The 20,308-nt window shown below is 44.6% G+C and overlaps 2 protein-coding genes across 5 annotated transcripts in view; one reads left to right on the forward strand and one right to left on the reverse strand.

The window, feature by feature from the left end:
• Positions 1-20,308, forward strand: part of LOC148526450 (tubulin polymerization-promoting protein family member 2-like) — a 133,799-nt gene that overhangs the window by 106,208 nt on the left and 7,283 nt on the right. The window lies entirely within an intron of this gene.
• ARHGEF40 (Rho guanine nucleotide exchange factor 40) overlaps positions 15,921-20,308 on the reverse strand; it is a 96,485-nt gene continuing 92,097 nt past the window's right edge. For all 4 annotated transcript variants that reach the window (XM_088469868.1, XM_088469870.1, XM_088469869.1 and 1 more), the window contains 2 exons: positions 17,950-18,005; positions 15,921-17,861 (listed from right to left, as the gene is read on the reverse strand). In XM_088469868.1, coding sequence (XP_088325994.1) covers positions 17,820-17,861; positions 17,950-18,005 — 98 coding nt within the window. In that variant the 3' untranslated portion in view covers positions 15,921-17,819. The remainder of the gene's footprint in view (positions 17,862-17,949; positions 18,006-20,308) is intronic.

Below are 20,308 nucleotides of genomic sequence, written 5' to 3' on the forward strand. Positions count from 1 at the left end.
AAATATTGGGACATTGACAGAATTTTCATATTTTGACCTCTATTCACCGCCACAATGGCTTTGAAATGAAAAAAACAAGATGTGCTTTAACTGCAGACTTTCAGATTTAATTTGAGGGTAATTATATCCAAATCAGGTAAACGGTGTAGGAATTACAACGGTTTCTATATGTGCCTCCCACTTTTTAAGGGGCCAAAAGTAATGGGACAAACTAAACAATCCTAAATCTAACTTTCACTTTTTAATACTTTGTTGCAAATCCTTTGCAGGCAATTACAGCCTGAAGTCTGGAACGCATAGACATCACCAGACGCTGGGTTTCATCCCTGGTGATGCTCTGCCAGGCCTCTACTGCAAATGTCTTCAGTTCCTGCTTGTTCTTGGGGCATTTTCCCTTCAGTTTTGTCTTCATCAAGTGAAATGCATGCTCAATCGGATTCAGGTCAGGGGATTGACTTGGCCATTGCATAACATTCCACTTTTTAGCCTTAAAAAACTCTTTCTTTGCTTTTGCAGTATGCTTCGGGTCATTGTCCATCTGCACTGTGAAGCGCCGTCCAATGAGTTCTGAAGCATTTGACTGAATGTGAGCATATAATATTGCCCGAAACACTTCAGAATTCATTCTGCTGCTTTTGTCAGCAGTCACATCATCAATAAATACAAGGGAACCAATTCCATTGGCAGCCATACATACCCACGCCATAACACTACCACCACCATGCTGCACTGATGAGGTGGTATGTTTTGGATCATGAGCAGTTCCTTTCCTTCTCCATACTCTTTTCTTCCCATCACTCTGGTACAAGTTGATCTTTGTCTCATCTGTCCATAGGATGTTGTTACGGAACTGTAATGGCTTTTTTAGATGTTGTTTGGCAAACTCTAATCTGGTCTTCCTGTTTTTGTGGCTCACCAATGGTTTACATCTTGTGGTGAACCCTCTATATTCACTCTTGTGAAGTCTTCTCTTGATTGTTGACTTTGACACATATACACCTACCTCCTGGAGAGTGTTCTTGATTTGGCCAACTGTTGTGAAGGGGTTTTTCTTCACCAGGGAAATAATTCTTCTGTCATCCACCACAGTTGTTTTCCGTGGTCTTCCGGGTCTTTTGGTGTTGCTGAGCTCTCCGGTGCGTTCTTTCTTTTTAAGAATGTTCCAAACAGTTGATTTGGCCACACCTAATGTTTTTACTATCTCTCTGATGGGTTTGTTTTGATTTTTCAGCCTAATGATGGCTTGCTTCACTGATAGTGACAGCTCTTTGGATCTCATATTGAGAGTCGACAGCAACTGATTCCAAATGCAAATGTCACACCTAGAATCAACTCCAGACCTTTTACCTGCTTAATTGATAATGAAATAACGAGGGAATAGCCCACACCTATCCATGAAATTACTTTTGGCCCCTTAAAAAGTGGGAGGCACATATAGAAACCGTTGTAATTCCTACACCGTTCACCTGATTTGGATGTAATTACCCTCAAATTAAATCTGAAAGTCTGCAGTTAAAGCACATCTTGTTTGTTTCATTTCAAAGCCATTGTGGTGGTGAATAGAGGCCAAAATATGAAAATTCTGTCAATGTCCCAATATTTATGCACCTGACTGTATATAAAATATGATGGCAAAAAAAGGACAGCCAGCATCAACACAATCCAACAATGCACAATAATAACCAATTTAGATGGATACCTCCTAAGGTGCACAAACACAAGTATAGTACAACAGGGGCATCCGCTCCTCCTTTTAACTTGTCTACCAACTCGGTTGGGTGATGATGCAGCTCCTGTTAGGCAAGTACAGCCGACTAACCAGTCAATGAAAGAAGTGCACCCAAACTTAAACTACTGTACCCGGACTGGTGACCTGCCATTCTTTCCCACTACAAAACAGCCAACAACAAATCAGCAAACTTAGAAAAAAAACATAACAAAAGGAGGGAGAGTGGGAAGACCGGAACAAAGAGGCTTCGGCCCACAAGCCCAAGCCTTTAAATAAACCCAGCTACACTATAGGACAGCTAAGTCATGTGACAAGCACACATGTCAGCCTTATCCTAGAGCAGTAATTTTCAACTCGAGGCACACTACACAAGATTTTAAAATTGCCAAGGCACACCATCCTTTTTTTACCATATATAATATTTAATATCAAATATCAACATATATTTACTATGCCACATTGCTCCCCACAGAAAACCGCTATGCCACATTGCTCCCCACAGAAAACACCTATGCCACATTGCTCCCCACAGAGAACACCTATACCACATTGCTTCCCACAGAAAACACCTATGCCACATTGCTCCCCACAGAAAACACAAATCCAGCAGGAAAATAAGGGCCATGGGGGACGGAGGTGTGATGTGGTTGGTGGAGGGTTGATGTGAGCAGACAAAGGCATGATATGGGCAGGCAGTGGCACAGCTGCATGAAGGTCAGAGAATTCCGGACACCACTCGTCCAGGATGACATGGCATCCAGGCTCTGGACCGATCTTACCATCCCTGGACTGTCGGAGAATTTCCAGATGAATGGTAACCTTGCCCGGTGGACAACAGACTTTTAGTATTGTGGCTCTGCAGCCCGGAATGTAATGCTCCCGGCTACAGACCTACAGACTTTGTAATATATGACACATTTCTGGCGTGGTCGCATCAATTGTGACCACACCAGGCTGGGCTTTCCATGACATGGTCGCATCCGATGCAACCAGTCAGAAACACCCTGTGGGCGGCTGTTGGAAGAGAATCTTCCTGCAGCCACCAGTCTCAGAGGGACCTCCTGGCCCCTCTGCACCTTTTAATCCTCCCCCCAGTGTCTGCTGATCACTGATGGGCACAGTGATCAGCCAGCCTGGCATTCCCCCACCGACCCTCCCCTCCCGGCGGCTGCTCTACTCTCTGCAGCACCTGGTGTACACAGGAGCACCCGCCGGTGGACTGTCAATTCCTCCCCCCCCCCTCTGTGATTACTTGGCGGCTGCAGAGAGAAGAGGGACTGCAGAGGGAAGGTGGCAGGGGACTGTCAGCTCTCTGCCCCCCCTCCTCGGAGAAGCAGCCACCAGGATATTTATAGTAGGGATGGCCATCGACAGCAATAATCGATGATTAATTACAGATGGGCGATGGTTTTGCCAATGGTTCTCCGCCATCGATGGACGAGTAAGAGGCAATGTTTTTTTTTCTTTTGAAGATGGAGCTTAGCCTCTCCCCCGCCAGTGCTAAGCTTCAACCCCATATTTGATTGGCCTGCAGCCCGAAGTGCACCCAGCTGTGGTTACCATCAAAGGGTGCAAACCATTGATGGTTCACCACTCCACCGATGGCCATCCCTAATATATAGCAGAGCCCCAGTTGCCCGCTATAGTAACTATTATCGATCCGTATCGATTTTTACATATCAAAAAAATATTTTATTTTTTTTTAAACCATCATTGGCCTGTGCTTGATAGCAGCGATGATCGCGCTCTGCACATGTGTAAAACCCAACCATTGATGGCTGCACCATCAATGGTTTTCTAATGATGGCTTACTACAGTGTACCATAAAAAATTATATTTTTATAGCATACTGTGTTTAAATAATAATAATAATAATAATAATAAAACGTGTTGGATAAGTTTTAAATAGATGACCTAATTCAATCATAAAAAAAAACGATAATTTCTGAACATTTTTTGGAAAAAATATTAGCCAGTTAAGTGGTTAAATGCTCCACATACAAAGTATACTATCCACTTTAAATACATGTTGAATATGAATATTCTATTCATCAGAAAGCAATAAAGTTGTTGAAATGTCACATTAAACTTGATTGTGCACCTCCAATTTATTTTATTTTTTTTGTGAGCAGAGTGCTACCCCATCTAGTTCATCTGTAGAAGGCAACAGGACCAATTATATAGGAATCATCAAAACCGTGATGTTGTATTTTATATATGGTGGTAGAATGAGGCATTGGTGAGTCACTGATTATATGCTCTGTGGGTGGAATCCTACCACAAAAGTTCAAAAAAGGTGTAACAACACCTATGTGCTGCCCTGGGGACACAGGGGGTCATTCAGACCCGCTCGCGAGCAGCAGTACGCTTGCAAGCGGGTCGATGTTCCCCACTGCGCATGCGCACGACGGAGGGAGCTCCGTCGTGCGCATGCGCGAGACCCGGCGAGCGACGGGCTCACCATCGCTTCGGGTCTCGCACCAAGGGGGGCGTGCTGTCGATGTTGATTGACAGCACGCCCCCTTTGGTGGGCGTGCCGGGGGCGTGCCTGCCAGACGGAGGCGTTCCCATGGGAACGCCTACCGTCTGAAGCTGGCCCCACTGACATCACTAGTGATAGAGCCAAAATCACTCCAGGGCTTGCGGCAGGGAGACCCTACCGCAGGGTCTCCGTCGCAAGTCCGATGGTCACGATGGTCAAGACCATCGCGACCATCTTTATGGCCGCTCGCATATGCTGTGGGTGGTCACCCACAGCTATGCGAGCGGCCAGGAGGCCGCTCCATTTTCATGGAGGAGGGCCCTGATTCAGAGTGAGCGCTCTGGTCAGAGCGTTCAGCTCTGAATCAGGCCCACAACCCGGGTGGTACTGGAGCAGCCAGGCCAGAAGGCCAAAGGCCATACCTGCAAGATGCAGGCAGGACTTTTACACTTTATAAAGTGTTTGCAGACTAGCTACCCCCTGTTAGATAGGACTAATGAAGTGAGGTAGAGCTGAAATCCCGACCGCCCGCTTCCCGACTGTCTAATCCCAGCAAGGTACAAATGACAGCCGTCGAAATCATTAGACCTACACCGGGAGCCCGTCACCCGGCTTACCGATCGAAGGTCAGCCGGGTGCGGACAGCCGCGGGGGGGGGGAGGGTTAGGTTAGGGGCTCCTGTGGGGGATTTAGGGTTTGGCACCCCCCCGGGAGGTTAGGGTTAGGCTAGGGGAAGGGGGGGTTAGGTTTAGGCACTTAGAGGGGAGTTAGGGTTAGGCACCCCTAAAGGAGGGTTAGGGGTAAAAAAAAAGGTTAGTTATACTTACTTTTTTTTAGCTTCGGGATTTTCACTCCTGCCGGGCTTCCGCTGTTGGGATTTGAACCATGCGGCCGTCGGTAAATCATACTGATTCCGGTATAGGCTGTTTTATTGTGATCAATACTGCACAACTGGTAGAAAACAGTGGCAGGACTAACAAACACATGTTAGGTTTTCAGTAGTTGATATCACTAACTGGTGAAAATTAGGGATGTGCGCCGGACCATTTTTGCTGGATTTGAATTTGGCTCTGATTCGTCGTCCGGCTTGGATTTGGATTTGGCAAAATTGCCGTGACTGTCTTTGGATTTGGATTTTTTACAAAAATTTATTTAAAAAAAGCTAAAATCATGGCTTTTTATTGTTCCTAGAGTATTATTAACCTCAAAAACATTAATGTCCAGCCATTTACATTCAATTTAGACCACCTCACAGCTTATAGTATTCTTTTCACCATTATTGGCCAAAGGTTGCAGTGAGCTGACTGGTTACTAAGCGACAGAGCAGGGGTAGAGACTCCACAGAGTCATGGTGCTTGTATACACAGAGGGCTAAGGCCCACGAAGTCACAATGCTTGTATACAGTGGGCTAAGGCCCAAGCAGTCACGGAGCTTGTATACACAGAGGGCTTATGCCCAAGAAGTCACAATGCTTGTATACAGTGGGCTAAGGCCCAAGCAGTCACGGAGCTTGTATACACAGAGGGCTTATGCCCAAGAAGTCACAGTGCTTGTATACAGAGGGCTAAGGCCCAGGAGCTTGTATACAGAGTGGGCTTATGCCCAAGACGTCACAGTACTTGTATACAGTGGGCTAAGGCCCAATTAATCACTGTGCTTTTATACACAGAGGACTAAGGCCCACTGAGTCACGGTGCTTTTCATTTATTTTATACACAGAGGGCTACGGTCCACTGAGTCACAGTGCTTGTATACACAGAGGGCTAAGGCCCACGGAGTCACTGTGCTTTTATTTTATACACAGAGGGCTAAGGCCCACAAAGTCACAGTGCTTGTATACACAGAGGGCTAAGGCCCAAAAGTCACGGTGCTTGTATACACAGAGGGCTAAGGCCCACAAAGTCACGGTGCTTGTATACACAGAGGGCCTGATTCAGACCCGGTCGTTAGCAAGTGTTTGCTCGTTGCTGGCGATGTTTGCAAATGTACGCATGCGTATGCATCACAGTGCACGTGCGCTAACTGGTCTGAGCGATCGGGATGCGCTCGCTCGCCCAGCAAAGACAGCCCAGTGGAATGAGTGACAGGAGAGGCCGTTTGTGGGTGAACAGAGGCAGGCCAGTAGTAACGGGGGAGTGGAGGTGTGGACACAGACATACCTGAGTGTTTCAACGCCATTTCAGAGGCGTGCATAATTAATAGGTAGCATCATAGTACACGTCACCTGGTTGGTTTTTACACTGAAGTGCTCGTAGTGCTTGCGGTAGGGTAAAGACAACCACAAGCGCTGCGAATGCTCCCGATGGTACCTGATGTACCGATGGTTGCATACACTTCCTGGAGATGACGTGCGCAAGTGGGTGTCTTAAGACAGGCTGGTGGGCATCTGTATACACAAAGTGATTGCACGCCAAGACATAGTGGGTGTGCTTATGCCTTGCTGTGCGATCGCCTGCCTTGCTGGGTGTTTTCCGAATTTGCATACTCTGGGAGCGAGCGTACACATCTAGCGACCGGGTCTGAATCAGGCCCAGAGGGCTAAGGCCCACGGAGTCACGGTGCTTTTATTTTATACAAGGGCTAAGGGTACTTGTATTTTATACACAAAGTGCTAAGGCCCACGGAGTCGCACAGTGGGGTACAGCATCAAAAAATTTTTTATTCTTTTTAACATTTTAACTTTTTTTTTAACTTTTTTTTTTTTACACACAGCCAATTGTGAGTCTCGACACTTTAATCAGTATAGCGGAGTATACATCAGCGTGCAGTCAGTGTGCCCCCTTACACAGTCACTTTTGCCAGCACAGCCACTTGTGAGTCTCTGGACACAGCACTCAGTCAGCAGAGTATAGCGCAGCATCAGCGTGCAGTGTGCCCCCTATACAGCCACTTTGCCAGCAAAGCCACTTGTCCCACTCAGCCAGCCAGTGATCAGCAGAGCATTGCGCAGCATACATCAGCGTGCCCCCTATACAGCCACTTGTCCCACTCAGCCAGCCAGCCCAGTAGCAGAGCAGTGTGCAGTCCAGGAGAAATGGTGCCGAGCCGCAGGACTCGGCGCCTTATGTAGAGGTGAACTCTTGGATCCAACATCAGGACACTGACATTCGGCTCACAGTGGGGATCAGACTCGTCGGGAACACCCGAGCCTCGGCTAAGGTGGGACTCGGATCCCCATGTTTGGAGCACTTCGGATTCCACAGAATCCGAACTGCTCATCTCTAGTGAAAATATGTAGAGAAGTGGTCTACAAAAGAGAATACTACTACAGCACCACAGGCGCTCTTCACATCCTATGGGTATAATAGTTGGTATTTGCATATGGGTGATGCACCCTCTTCATGCTTTTCTGTTGCTCTTTTCCTTGGTACTTTGCAAAGAATACCCACAACTCTTGCAGCAGCTGTACATATCATTTGAGTAGCCTGACAATTTGTCTGTGAAGTCTGAAAACGCTGAATAACTGGATCACTCCAAAGGATTAAGAATTGCGTACAAAGAAAGCTCACAAGCATTTATATAAGTAGTGGTACCTGTCCCCTCTTATAAGTGAACTTTCGGTTATGGTGCGTACACACGGTACGATAAAAATGCACGATATGAATGCTAACGATATCGACCATATCGTTATCGTTCAGATCGTTCATTCTTTGGTACCTACCAACCCATAAACGACCAGCAATTCGCGGGCACATATGGACGATAACGAAATCGACCATCGCTCGTGCATGCAGGCCAACTTGATCGATATCGTTGGCAGCTGGCCTGTCGTTGGTGGTGTGCTGGATGAACGATAACGATCATCCAGCACACCGGGAAGGTGCTGGAGGATCAGTCAGCGATAGTTTTTGCCCATAGAATATCCACAGAAACTGCATGCTACAGTCCCTGTATCTACATACCTCCCAACATGACCCATTCCAGAAGGGACAAAAATGTTGGTTCCTTAATTTATGATTGCAGTCACCTGTGTTGAACTAGTTAACTGATAATGCTGGGCATACACTGTCAAATAAAATGCCTGTCAGAGCGACAGACATTTTATCTGGGAGCCTGAAACCCTGCACATATCACCGGCATACACTGGATGGGATGTACTAAGCATTGATTACTGCGGTATGTACCTAGAAATGCGATTTTTATCACAAAGGACAGCTCTCGCATTAAGATCTGTCCTTTACAATGCCCCCGGCTAGAGGGACTTCCAAGTTTAATATGCGCAGAAGGACGCGAGACGTGGGGGTGGGGTAACGCTACCTGAAGATTGCGTTACCCACCGATGCATTATGGTGCTTAGTATATCTGGAAAATGCAATTCAAACCCCGAAAACTGCATTTTCAGGTGTTTTCCACATTTTCCCCTTTAGTACATCCCGCCAACTGTGAGATATCTCACACTGTATTGACCCCGGTATCTATGCTCCTACCCTGGGGAGGAGACATTTCCCCGTTCCTTGCCTGAGAAGGAACAGGGAAAATGTCTGTTGGTTGGCCATGGCTGGGCATACACTGCATGAGGCGGTCGACATTTAACTTAGAAAATATTGCATTGGACGGGCATGCTGGACGATCCGGCATGCCCTACCAATCATATTTTAGCATTGGTCGTCTGCACACACGGTGCAGTTATCGGGTGCGATATACCGATATGAGGCGGTTCGGCCTTATAATTGTATAGTGTATGCCAGGCATTAGAAGGATATTTCAACACAGATGACAGCAATCATAAATTAAGAGGGAAGTCCAGGAACAGAGTATTTTATCCCTCCTGTAATGGGTCATGTTGAGAGGTATTGTTTCTATGAGGTGGATTGATGATTTCCGAAATGATCCCCTTTGTGGAGCAAACTTTCACAGAGATGTAGCCAAATGCAGTGAACAACTTCAGGTTAAAACTGGAAACACATTATACGATATAATGTATGATACAGTATATCGTTCCGACAAGGAAAGATATATCATACACTTCGTATAGTGGGCCTCATTCAGACCCGCTCGCTAGCGGGTTGATGGTCCCCGACTGCGCATGCTCCGCCTCCGGCGTGCGCATGCGCGAGACCCATACTGCGATGGCAGCTCGCAGCCGGACCTGGCTACAAGATGGGGCGGCTGCCGATGTTGATTGACAGCTCGCCCCGTTTTGTAGGCGGGGAGGGGGGCTGGCTGCACAAACGCAGGCTTTCCCTTTGGAACGCCTGGCGTTTGTGGGCGGCCCTACTGACATCACTCGTGATATCAGTACTGGACTTCCTGCAATAATCGCGACCATCGCCAGGCCGCCTGTAAAAGCTGTGGGTGGTCACCCACAGCTTAGCGAGCGGCCTGGAGGCCGAAAAAAAAAAAAAATAAAACCCTGCCCTGATTCAGAGCGAGCGGCTCTGAATCAGGCCCAGTGTGTATGCCCAATCCGACGGTAACGATGGTTGTTCATCGCATCATCTGCTGTTCTGCATGGCAGATGAGACAATGCAATGAACGCCATGCTGCCGTTACATGCAGTATGTAACAGTACATTGCGCTGTCGTACAAGGAATCGTGCAGTTTGTACGGTGCGTGCAATGTAACGTTGCATCGCATTGCACGGTCGCTGGGTACACACATCGCATAGTGTGTACCCAGCTTGAGCTTCCTATTAACCAGAGCTGTAGCCCCATTCAGGTAAAGGCAAGTCATACCGTGTAGCCTATTCTATAATATACAGTATGAAAATATATTTTGCATGTTTGCTTCCACTCTGCAGAGAAATCATAGCGTATGTATTACGTCAGGTTTATGTTGCATTCTTGATCTATAGGAGTTTGGCTAGATGTGAATCATTTATTAGTCACTGAGACTGTTATCTCTCGGTAGACTTGTATTGATTCATTTGAGTGGGTGTTGGCAATATTGCCTGCTTTCACCAAGTGAAAATTAAATCATTATCTAATCCATAGATAAAAATAAAACAGCGCAACTTAGTGGCCAGACTATTATGGGAATGACAGCATAATTGCATGGCATCTCCAAAACATTTTGAACAAGGAATGTTTTAGATATGGAAGTACTAATTTAACACAGCACGAAAATGTCGTGTAATCAGTGTAAATAATATCAATGAAATTAGCAATTTTATGCTATTAGGTTAAAAAAATGTTTTGATTTCATTTATTATTTGTAATGCAGTTATAATGCAGTTGCTGAGCATATTTCTGTAGGACAGGCTTAGTCAGTGACAAAGCTATCATACACTAACTACATATGAGCTATCCAACATACTGATAATATGAATTGTTGCTCACAAATACTATTAGTTTGGATTGTAGTTGTACATGGTCTCATGAATACGTGTGTATGTATAGGCAAGCCAATGTTTTTCTATTCATTGACCAATCAAATTTAGATGCACATCTTGTGGGAGTGTGACGATCGTGTCCCTGAAAGCAGATGAGTACAGAGAGGCACAACCACTGTATAGGAGGCCATGCTCAGACGCAGTCTAAAGATATCTGACAGCGGGCATCTCAGTCCTTATACACGGGTGTATATGAGGGAAGGGATTTGTAGCAACATTATCAGAAAGTTGCAGAAGCAACTGCGGAGAAAGATGCAAGAACGGCAGCTCTGTGTCCAACTCAGAATCAGGCTGTAGTAGGGATGGGCAATAAGTGGCCCTCCAGCTTCTGCTGAACTATATTTCCCAGCATGCCTTGCAACAGTTTTAGCATAGCCAAATAGTATAACTGTGGCAAGGCATGCTGGGATGTATAGTTCTTCAACAGCTGGAGAGCCGCTTATTGCCCACCCTACGGGCTTTAAAAGTTATAGCGATTTCCATAGGAACTGGAATGTCTGTAACATATAACCACATGTTGCAGTTGCGTCAAAATTCGAACTGTATGTATCAAGGTATTTTTTTTTAAAACCACAAGTGTAAATGTGACTATTTGGGCGGAATTCAATTGTTTGCAGCCACCTACGCGTCCGACGAAGCTATACAACTGTTGCTCAAACTGCACTTTTCACGAATGCCATTTTGGTCGAGTGTAGCCATTTTACGCGACTAAACCCGACCTCATTGGCTGTGATCGGCACGATATTCTAATCAATTGAATCTCACCCCGCAATCTCCTATAACTTTAAACGGGAGATCGGGCGAGAGAAAACAATTGAATTCCGCCCTTTGTGTGGTAAACTACGCATCAACAATGCAATGTTGGTTTTACAATATGAGGTCACACAAATCATGCAGTGTATACAGTAACTGTATGTAAAACTGCATGAAAAAATGGAGGCAACACCTTACTTTCCTGCACTTTCATGTGAATATCCTGAGATGCATTTTACACACCACAAATGAGCTTGTGTCAAACTCCTATAGTAGGGCGAACAGACTGTGAGTGAGGTTCAGCTTACACACCAGCCATACACTCTGCTTATTCTAAAACAACTACACAAACCCCAGTAAGAGTGCATACAAAGCTGCAGTTTGATACATCCTGGCCATGGCCCTTCATGAACCTCAGGTGTGCTTTAAATGTAAAAAAAGGACAAAGGACAGTTATGCTGATCACACACATAGCGATATTTTACCCGATCTGGCCGATTCCGACACATTGGAACGACAGATCGTGTAAAATATGGCCAAATCGTGAGTCCCCACTCATGGTCACACTGCGCGTCCCCGCTGGTCGCACATCACATCATCAGATCTGCCGTGCAGTAAGGCAGATCTGACAATCTAGGACACGATGCACTGTGCAACTCTGACTGATCGTATGAAGATTGCACACCAAATCGTGTGCAAATTGTGTGGAGATCGTGTGCAGAGCTGCCGGGAGAGTTTCAAGGGAAATCGTACACAAATCGTACACATCGGCTGATCGTGTGCACATCGCTATGTCTGTGGTCACCTTAAATATCGCAAAACAAGTGTGTGGCAGTGTTGCTTGCTGGTTACTGTGGGGTACCCGCTGGTTGTAAGGGTCCCACTCTGCCCTTCATTCTCCCCTTGCTAAATCTGTTTCAAATAAGCTGACTGGGTGTTGATGCCCCTCACCCCTGAATGCTCCAATTGTCTGTTATCACACAAGCATTAAATTGATTCATGTTGTATATTAATGTGTAGTTATGGTGTAATTTATATCACTTCAAGCTATACAGTGAGACCTTATAACTACATTTACAGATGAGCTGTGTATTGTTCTTTTAGAGTACTATCATTATCCTTACTAATTCTGGCCAATCACTATGGGTCGAACTTGGAAATACATTCGGATCTCTTCTTTTATAAAGAGTCGGCTACATCTATGCGCCCACACCACTGACCACTCCCATCCATCCGCTGGTGCAAGTAGCCATTGTTACTAGCGCGGATTTGCACCAGCTCTATCCTTGGTGCTAGAGTTACTTATTAAGTTCTCTGCATATACTCACATCTGCATAGCCTGGAAATCCAATTAACATGACTACGGAACACTTATCTAAGTGTGATTGGCCTGTTACCATCTGAGATGCGTATGACTCTGTATTGTCTGTATTTGCTCTAAGCTGTGTACACTATGCAGACTCCGATACTTGCCCAGTTTGCTGAAAATCAGGAGATTCGTCTGCAGATGGAATTATGTGAAACTCCGAATCAGGCCCTATGTCGCCTAGTCGTACAGCCCAGTCATTAAACTGGGGGCCTGATTTATTAAGGATCGCAACTGCAACAGCGCGCGCAGTTGGGCGATTGTTGCGTACTGCACATGTATGAAGACACCACTGCAGTCGCACTGCGATCAAGCAGACCACGCAGAGTGATTGACAGACTGTGAGGTTTGGGGTGGTGATGGGAGGGAGGGGTCGGAGGAATGCAGGTGTGTCTATCCATTTGAACGCTGTTACATGGGCGTGCATAAATTAGCCATTGTGATTGCATACGCATCTTTAGTACTCACTGCGTGCAACGAGGTTAGCAATTTGGTCAGGGCTGCTGTAATTCTGCGTGAGGGGCCAATGGTACTCGATGTTACCGATGTTTATGGAGGTTTGCAAGGTATTACGGATGTGAGTTAGGGGTAGTGGGAGGCAGTGGGCGTCTCTATGCTGGCCGTGCGATGGCATTGTGATAGTTTTCATTAGCATATTTTGGCAGCAGACATGCATGCGATTACAGAGCTGCAATAGTGATCCCTAATGAATCAGGTCCTGGATCTGCAGTGTCACACATGAAGGCACAAATTTGCTATAATAATTCAATTGGCCAAATAACTGGATCTCAAAGCACCCTTCTTCTTCCATGACCTCACATGCATCAGTAAGGGCCATCAGCTGTCCTCTGGATGCAGGGCCGGCTCTAGGCATGTTCCACCTGAGCGGCAGCACAAGGGCGCCACCTACAGTGGGCGCGCTGATTTTCTGCCGCCATTCTCCCTGGCTGGCCTGGTCCTGTCACTGTCTGGCTATGTGCTGTCATGCCGGGCTGCCCACCGTCCCCGCTGCTGCACTTTCGCGTTGGACACACCCACGGTGCGACGGCCGCCCTATAACACCACCAGCCAGTCCCTCCTCCATGATTGGGCTGGACGGGCCGATTCCGGCGGACAACGTGGATGCCTGGGCAGTGAGCACTGGCTCCTGCTTCAGTGCTAGCGCAGGCGGCCACCGGACCAGCGCATGGGGCTCAGCGTGTCTGCAGTGTGCACCCTGAGCATTGGATGGACGCGGAGGCCCAGAGAGGAGACGTCGTTGACTGACGAAGTCGGCCGTGCAGAGGAGACGGACGGAGACTGTCAGTGACTCTTAAGAGAATCGCTTGGTAAGTGAATGCGCTCACGGGCTGGCTGCTGGAAGTGTGTGTGTGTGTGTCGGCGTGCCGCACGCACCCCACCACATACAGCCTGCCTGTGCCAGCAGCCAGCCCATGAGTAAAAAAATGGTGAAGTGTATGGTCGACTCCACACACTTCACTGTTTTTTTGCTCATGGGCTGGCACTGGCAGGCAGGCCAGGCTGAAACTAATAAATCTAGAAATCAGATTTGACGTAGTAATAACCTTTCAGTGGATTCAAATCCTTTCAAAATGGCCTCCTGTTAGACTAGAGGAAGAGAATACAAATATACTTTAGCTGCCATTTTGCGTAGAAGCGTATCACCCTCCTATCCACTGTACAGTGTTTTAGGGGCCCACTACACCCTGGTGTCTTCTGCAAGACGAGGTCCAGCTAGTGGCCCTCAGTCCCATGCAGGTCAGGCCAGGAGAATAGTCAATTACAAGGTCCCAGCTTCCCTGTGTACTTAAATACTGTACTGTGTAATATAAATATGTGGACCTAATTGTTTAATACAAGCTGTGTGTATGTGACAATTTTATTTTCACCAAAGCATGTGTGTTGTTGTGTCAGTATATAATTCCAAAGATCCAAGTATAAAATATATTTTTTTCATTTAAGATAATTGTTTTTGGAAAAGATCCTATCTCCAATTTTTATATTACCTATTTTTAAGTTAACAAAAGATTTGAAGGAGGGAGAGGGGGGGAGCGCGCCAACATTTCTCGCACAGGGTGCTGGAACACCTGGAGCCGGCCTGCCTGGGTGGAACAGTTTTATTTCAAATGAAAAGATTACAGTGATTACAGTAAGATAATAGTCTTGTCTATTACTTAATGCCATTTGTTTTTAAACCAACAATTAAAATATAAGACACAAATAATAATATACATATTAATGGTTACAGATACATGTTTAATCATGAACAAATGTGCCAAAGACAAACCACAGACCATAAACAGGGTAGACAAGAAGAATATCAGGAAATGAACCGTACATTGTTAACATAAAGGATGGGTGTTACAGATATTGGCATGAACATATAAGGATAATACTTTAAGCACATACAAATTCATCACTTTGTATCCTGTGGTACAGTCTGAAACAAATATACTATATTGGTGCTGACGGCACTGATTGCACAACTTCTTACCATTGAGAGCAAAGAGCACATTTATACCACCTGATAACAAAAGAAGCCATACTTACAATGATTGTACGATGTCATAGAAAATGCAGGACTATTTTTACCACTTTTCCCAAACAAATGGCAGAGACTTGCACCATCCTACTAAGAACAGATTGTACCATTTCAAAGAATTGTCAGGCATAGATTGCACCATCATCTAACAAACAGCGTTAGGAATGTACCATAATGTAACACACAACAAGCATTAAGGAAAGAAATGAGTATGATATCTTTTTACAAATAGGTGTACCACATATAACCCTATGGGGTCTATTCAGCATTAGAGCCGATGTCCCGAATATTTTCGGGCAACATCGACACAATAATTTTTATATTATCATTTTTTCCCCTGCTATTCAGCAATAAACTATGCAGGTACAGCAGTTGCATTAACACACTGTTATTATGAATATCCTTTTTCTCATTCTGTGCATCCTCAGTCATTCGCCTACTTACACTGCAAATAGTCTCCTTCTCTGCAGTGTGGCGAACGGCAAGTGTATGTCCAGCTCCAGCTTCCCAAAATTGTGTAAAGTGATTCAAATGTGTGCATAGGCTTTATATTAGTCTATATACATTTATATTTACTGTATGTGCTTTTATATATAAAATTCATATATACATTTTATATAAAACATTTTATATATATAAAAGCACAAATATAAATGTATACAGACTAATATATAGCCTATGTACACATTTTAGTCAATTTAGACAGTTTTGGGAGGCTGCAGCTGGACTTACTGTGCACTTGACGGTCGCTACACTTTAGACAAGGAGACTGGGTGGAGTTTCAAGATCCTGCAGGGACTGATGGGAAAATTTCCTTCTGTATCTGCAGTTTTTGGGAAAATTAAGGATTTTCATCTTATAACGCCATTCTGAGATGGCGTTATATAAAGTAATCCCCCCCCAAAAAAAACATTAAAGCACTATAGAAACCAATGGCTTGCTCCCTACAGTGCGATACTCTGTGAGATGGTATTAACAGAAAAGATAATTGCGTTATCTTCTCCGTTAACCCTTTGCTGAATAGTGAAAATACTTCCGCATAATTTAAGTCAATGTTACATTGCTGAATAGAGCCCTGTAGGAGGTTTCAGAAATGAATATATGCCTAGTCCCTCTCAACTACTGTATCAACACTGCTTTGTGGAGATTCTCTCCTTCCTTTTCTCTGCATCTCATTCATTCCTGTAGCAAAGATCCAATCAATAAGTGCTTCTCTCTCAGCCTGCCAGGCAGGTTTTATTGATCGCCCTGTAACAGGTTAGACCCTGTCTATTGCATTTAGAAAGAAAATGTGGAAGGGCAGACAAAAGAGAAGGTGGTTCTAGAGTGTCACATACAAACATCACATAAAACACTTTCATAGACGTGAGTTTCCCTCTATATAACATATAATATACTACTGCACGTTTATCATGAGAAAACTGACATTGTTCAAAAAAGTGCAAACTCCGAAAAGGAAGACCATAGACTTTTGCCAAAGGCACAATTACTGCGATAAGTGTCATGTTTATTAATGACCCCTGGAAGCTGATAATTATATAGCGTCCAGATTGATACAAATCTCATTAAAACACGGGCATGTACTAGGTATGGGTCTCATTCTCCAGTTTCTTCTTTTAATCCAGTTAAGCATTTATATATATTTCTATTTGCTGTATGTGTATAGTGCTTCATTACTGACATCATCCCTTATATATTCCTTGGTATTAAAACTATCAAGCCAGCGTATTTAAAATGAGAGATGTAATGTGATATGTTTATATAGCTTTTCCTAGTAAGTACCATTAGGGCATCATTCCTGTAAATGATATTTATTATTGCTTTATTTATACTGCCAGAAATACTAACCCTAAAGTATTTGGCGCAGGCATAGAGATTAATAAGATAAATGTATTAATAGATATGTTATAAAGCTGACATACCAGGTTATACTTAGATTACACACTCTGTTATGTTATATTGGTTTAATTACAATAACTAGTAGGTATTTTTCTAGCATTTTACCACTTGAATAAATGGATAACCAAATACATTCATGTCAGATAATACTGATATTTCCAAAATAGATACAGTTAAATATTTCCATTACATTTGGTGACTGTAAAATACGTCATGGTGAAGTGTTGTAAACCCCCAGTATTGGGTCTGTACTCATTATGGCTCTACAGACTGATACCAGTTTCTCCACCATCTAACGTTCAGTAGTCTATGTACTGAAAGCCTCGTAATGCAGTAAGAGGTTAAAAAACTGAGATGTCCATGTAGTTTGCTGCTTCGCCAATTAACCGAGATGAAAAAGCCACGGGCTTATTGAGAAATGCCACTGGTACAGATTCACCCTCTTGTTTAATAGTCCCTCATTTCATAGTGGTCATTGGCTGCTACAGTATCTGGAACCATTTCATGCACCAGACTGGGGCTGACCACTGTCATTCTGTGTGTGATGTCGGTAACGTGTTATTTGGTTCATTGTGCAAGTGAATGTCTTTAGTTTTAGCACCATTATCTGCTGAGGTAACTGACATGATGAATTTGTGGCTCTCTTTGTCAGTGGTTATGGCACTGAAATGGCGATTTATGTTTATTTTTTATGAGCTTTCAAAAATCATATTTCTTTACACAGAAGTGGAGGGAAAGATTGGTTTGATGGTGACATCCTAAAAAAGAGCAAAAGGAGAGTTGTCAGTGATATAGACTGACCCTGCAGAATATTGTATAAAAATAATTCACAAAAGAGAATTTTACCTTTGGCTTCTCCCCCTCCATAATGGGTGAGACTGATTTGAGGCACACGGGGCCACCTAAAACACAGATATGGATTAGAATAAGTAGAACTGCAAAGAAACCACATGTGTCCAAATGAATTCATCCATTGTAATTCCAGGATAGCAGGGATGTGTAACATGGTGTGACCACAGCACTCATACACACCGGTGCTTTCCAGGTGCATGTGGTACATATGTAGAAACACATTCAAATACTTATTGGGACCAAGGTCTGTTCAGTGCTCACTAAAACCGCCAGTGAGAACGTTGGGTGTGTTCCCTACATGGATCTTTAATACAAACGGAGGGCCTGATTCAGCAAGGAACGCAGTTGCTAATACGCACGCAATCGTCCGATTGTTGCGTACTGTGCATGCGTATGCAGTGCGAGTGCGTGAACTAGCCATTGCGATCAAGACTGTGATCACAGTGACTACGCAGACCCATCGCAGAGTGATGGACAGGAAGCACCATTTGGGGGAGGGGTGGTCAGAGAAATGCAGGTGTGCCAGTGCGAATGAACACCGTTGCTGGGGCGTGCATAAATTAGCCACTGCGATGCCATATGCAGCCTGAGCTCTCACTGCGTGCAGGAAAGTTAGCAATTTAGTGGTAGGGTCATAACAGCCTTAATGTGCGAGTGGCTCCAATGTACTTCGATGTTACCGATGTTTTGGCTGGATTGCAAGGTATTACAGATGTGTGAGAGGGGAAGTGGGCGTCTCTGCATGTTGTCCATGCGAGTGCTTTGCGATTACATTTATTAGCATAGTTTCACAGCAGAACTGCGTGCACGATTGCAGCCGCGATCACATCAGCGATCCTTGCTGCATCAGGCCCTAAGCCCTTTATGTCTTCACATAAAAGCTTGATGGTGCAGTGCAGTTTTGGTACCCATGTGCATAGGGCCTAACTATAGGGTCATCTGTCACTGCCAGTGATCTCTATGTATGCAGGTTCCCACTAATCTGGATGAAGGCAAATGGCTAAAAAAAAAGTAAATGTAATACATCGGATGCTACAGGGTGATCATGTCACACATATAAACATGGTCTCTCTCTAGACACTGGGCGTGATGTACTAAAGGGAAAATGCGGCCAAACATCCGAAAACTGATGTCTCCAGAGTTTTGTACGCATTTCCAATATGTACCAAGCTCTGGAAAGCGTTACTTTTAGATGGCATTGCCCAATACAAGCCTGTGGGCTTCTTTTCGCACTGTGCTCTGAGATGGATCCAATTGGATTCCTCCCAGTGTCCCCCGCAGCGCTTGTCATACGACGCATGTGCAGAAGGAAGTCCAATCATCGCATAGGACAGGTCTTTTCGGAAGGAGAGCTGTCTTTTGGGATTTTAGTCACAATTCTATATACATACCAGCATTATTAATGCCGTAATGTACTAGATGAGTGGCGGGATGTACTACATCCAAAATGCGTTGTGTAGTACATCCCGCCACTATGAGGAGCACTGTTACACAAAGGGAGAATACCAGGGGTCCTATGAGGAAAAGTAAGAGTCATTTAGGGCAACACAGACGGTGTAATGGTTAGCATTACTGCCTCACAGCACTGAGGTCGTGGGTTCAATTCCTAGTTCGGCCGTAACTGTGTGGAGTTTGTATATTATCCTGTGCTTGCGTGGGTTTCCTCCAGGTACTCCGGTTTCCTCCAACACTCCGAAAAATATACTGGTAGGTTAATTGGCTCCTAACTAAAATTAACCCTAGTGTGTATGTGTGTGCGCATGTGGTAGGGAATATAGATTGTAAGCTCCACTGGGGCAGGGACTGATGTGAATGGCCAAATATTCTCTGTAAAGCACTGCGGAATATGTGTGCGCTATATAAATAACTGGTAATAAATAATACATTTTAAAATGTAATTTGGTATACTGTACTCTGTTACAGAAAAATTCCTTATACAAAGAACCCAAAGTCCCAATTCTGGATAACAAATTGCATTCTTGTAGTCATAATACATATATAACCATCATTGGTGAAATGAGTGCACCTAGATTTCCACAAAAGCTCATAGGTTTACAGGGAAGGTAGTGTGTGTGGAGCAGCAGACGTCTGCACCAGCTGACTGTAGGAGTGAGGACGTTACTTGCAATTTATGATGTAGGTCGGGCTCCAGTGTAAAAAAAAAAACAGCAACTTTGAATCTGTGCATAGAGATTAATGAAATGAGATAAGGTGGAGGAATAGGGGAATGTTTAGGGACATTCCATTCGGTGCAGGGCGATTGCCACACAGCAAAAGGATGCGATTTTTGCACCACATCAATGCTGGTGGACATCTGGTTTTCTGGTCTATCATATTTTACTTTTCATTTATT

The sequence above is a fragment of the Taudactylus pleione genome, unplaced genomic scaffold, assembly GCF_031769625.1.
Source record: "Taudactylus pleione unplaced genomic scaffold, aTauple2 ptg000095l, whole genome shotgun sequence".
Taxonomy (NCBI): domain Eukaryota; kingdom Metazoa; phylum Chordata; class Amphibia; order Anura; family Myobatrachidae; genus Taudactylus; species Taudactylus pleione.